The sequence below is a fragment of the Tamandua tetradactyla genome, chromosome 5 (assembly GCF_023851605.1).
Source record: "Tamandua tetradactyla isolate mTamTet1 chromosome 5, mTamTet1.pri, whole genome shotgun sequence".
Lineage (NCBI taxonomy): Eukaryota > Metazoa > Chordata > Mammalia > Pilosa > Myrmecophagidae > Tamandua > Tamandua tetradactyla.
In genome coordinates, this window is record NC_135331.1 from 57,433,989 (window position 1) to 57,436,844 (window position 2,856).

The 2,856-nt window shown below is 40.0% G+C and overlaps 1 protein-coding gene across 1 annotated transcript; it reads left to right on the forward strand.

Annotated features, from left to right (window-relative positions):
• Positions 1–274: 274 nt before the first annotated feature.
• ARL14 (ARF like GTPase 14) lies at positions 275–1,435 on the forward strand. Its single transcript, XM_077159148.1, has one exon. It carries the CDS (start codon positions 381–383, stop codon positions 957–959), a length of 579 nt encoding a protein of 192 aa, XP_077015263.1. The 5' UTR covers positions 275–380; the 3' UTR covers positions 960–1,435.
• Positions 1,436–2,856: the final 1,421 nt, after the last annotated feature.

Here is a 2,856-nt window from a genome sequence, read left to right on the forward strand (position 1 = left end):
CCACTCCTGTGCATGTCTGAACCTTCTATTACCTCCAGATGCCTGGCACCGGAAAGAGAACTAAACTGAGGCATCACCCAGGCAGGCCCCTCCTAAGTCCCACTCACTCACAAAGAATTTCCCTTTGGACCTACCATGACATTGACTAGTTACTCACACCACAGATACGTCTGGATTGGCTGGAACTGCAAATAAAACACTGTTTACCTATAATCAAGCAGATAAATTACAACATAAATGCACACAGGTTCTATTCACAGAACATAACATGAAGTGATTGCTCTCTTCTCTCCTAACATTTTTATGAAAGAGGCAGAGAAGAAACATCGTCTCTGGCCAAAAGAGAAGGCCTTTGAAAGAAAAAAAAAAAAAAGCTTCAAATGGGTCTGTTGAATTCTAAAAACTCCAAAGCCAAGGAAGCCCAAATTCTTCTTCTGGGACTTGACTCAGCTGGGAAGTCGACTCTCCTTTATAAATTCAAGCTTGCTAAGGATACTGCAACCACGCCAACAATAGGTTTCAACGTGGAGATGATCGAGGTAGAAAAGGGTCTTTTGCTTACTGTCTGGGATGTTGGGGGACAGGAAAAAATGAGAACAGCTTGGCGCTGTTACTGTGAGAACACGGATGGGCTGTTGTATGTCGTGGACAGCACAGATAAACAGCGACTGGAGGACTCCAGAAGAGAGTTCGAACACATATTGAAGAACGAACACATTAAAAACATTCCAGTTGTCCTACTAGCCAACAAGCAAGACATACCTGCAGCTCTGACTGCTGAGGACATCACCAGAATGTTCAAAATGAAGAAGCTCTGTGGTGACCGCAACTGGTATGTACAGCCCTGCTGTGCCATCACGGGGGACGGGCTGGCGGAGGGGTTCAGGCAATTAGCTGGATTTGTGAAAAGCCACATGAAATCAAGAGGAGACACTTTCACATTCTTCAAGCAGAACTGAGACTGTGAAAAGGACCCAGAAGTGAAAGACACACTGATGAAGTTGAAAAGGTATTTTCTTTCCCATGCCAAGTGAGAAAAGCAAGTTATTGTGTTCTTACATTGGCAAATTTTCCCAAGTTGTTATTTCACCTAAACTCTATTAAACAACGCAGAATAAAATCTAAAACATATTTACTTTGAGCCATGCATGTTAGCAAACTGTATGGTAATGACAACGGAGCAATGAAAAATTTGCAACTTTGTACTAAATTTTTTTGTTTTATTAATTTTATATGACTATTAGAACAAAGTTTAAGTAAACTGTCTGCTGATAGAGCCAGGATGCTTTCGCACTGTGTTCGGCTGTTATTATAGAGGTATTATATTTCTACCATGCTTCTATGTAGAGGTTGGGTGGTATGAAAAATTTAAATTATGGAGAGGAAAAGTTTGATGCTAACATTTTGTAAATTCTTACCTCATAAATAAAACTTTTTATCAGGACTCCTGCCAGGGTTTTAAAATCTATTGCTGGGAATTCCTGTGATCACTAAATCAGTGAACTCTGGCTGTTTATTTGCCCAGAGGTTGTGCTTTCCCATAGTGAGAAGTTTTTATTTTAAATCTTTGGGAATCAGGGTAGCACAAGGTGTTTACAGTAGCTCAAGGGTCTGGGTTTAGAGCTCAGTTCAAGGCAGTAGCTGCAAGAACTATTTCAGTAGAATTCAACATAATAGTTATTACTTGGGACCTTATGTACAGCTCACTGTACTAATCAAGCAGGAACCAGACCCAGACTTTGCTCTCAGAGGCCTTGCGAATCACAGAGCAAACAACATAAAAGCTAGTAGCTACAGGAGGGCAGTAAGAGCTGCATGCTATAACAGAAGGAGAGATTTCTTCTGACTTGGGGAAAATAGGAAGGGCTTCATGCAGGAGGTGGTGTTTGAAAGGTTCCCCAACTCTCAGGGGCCCCCAGGAAAGTGTAAATTAGTCACTGGAAGTTCCCATCACTAGGAGACTCTCCAGAGGTGTTGCGGGGGAGGGAAGGAGAAGAAGAAACTAGAGACTGAATTGGAATTCCCCTAAGAGGCTTAGAACTCCCAGAGAGGTTCTGGTACTAACACATGACACTCTTTCATCCCACTCCACCCCCAACAAAACTCTTTTAGGCCAGAAATAGGCCTCAAGCTTCAACAGCAGCCCCTGGGATTCCAAGTCTTAAAATTGCAGAGATAAAAATAGGTACAGTAGACAAAGGTGCAACAGTCCCTGGGTACTTTTCATGGTTGTCTTCTCCATCTTAGGTATTATTTGTTTGGCAAGGATCTGAACACCTACTTCATGCTACAAAGTAGGGATTCAAATAATAAAGTAGGCTACATATAATAGTAATTGCCTTTGGAACATTTGTATGCGCCAGGTATAGGCATTATCTTGATTTTACAAAGATAAGGGTCCTAAGGCTAAGAAGGTTCACCAAGACCACCACCACCACCACAAAAAATTTGGTATTTTAACTGAGACAAGATTAAAATTCAAATCTATCTGACTCCAAGGCCTGTGCTACTAAGTGCCATGATATACATGAAAATAAGGTATGTTCTCTGTCTTCAATGAGCTCACGACTCACAATTAAGAAAAAAACGAGGCCAACATGTATTTTTTTTATAATAAAAAAGGTTATTTGAAAAAATAAACCAGGCAGAATAAATTTAGTGCAGTAACAGTAATATAAGAAACTTGCTGAAATACTGTGACAAAAAGAGAAAGTTTCTGATTTCAGGAAGATCTCAGGGAGGTGGCAATGTTAAATGCTACATAGCAGAATTTTCTCTAAGTTTCACAAAATGATTAAAACTTCAAATATGCATCTTCAAAAAATATATTTTAGATTTATTCTAATATTTAATTTT

Excerpts from the sequence above, each read along its gene's own strand:
- ARL14 (XM_077159148.1), top strand. The coding sequence starts at position 381 with ATGGGTCTGTTGAATTCTAAAAACTCCAAAGCCAAGGAAGCCCAAATT.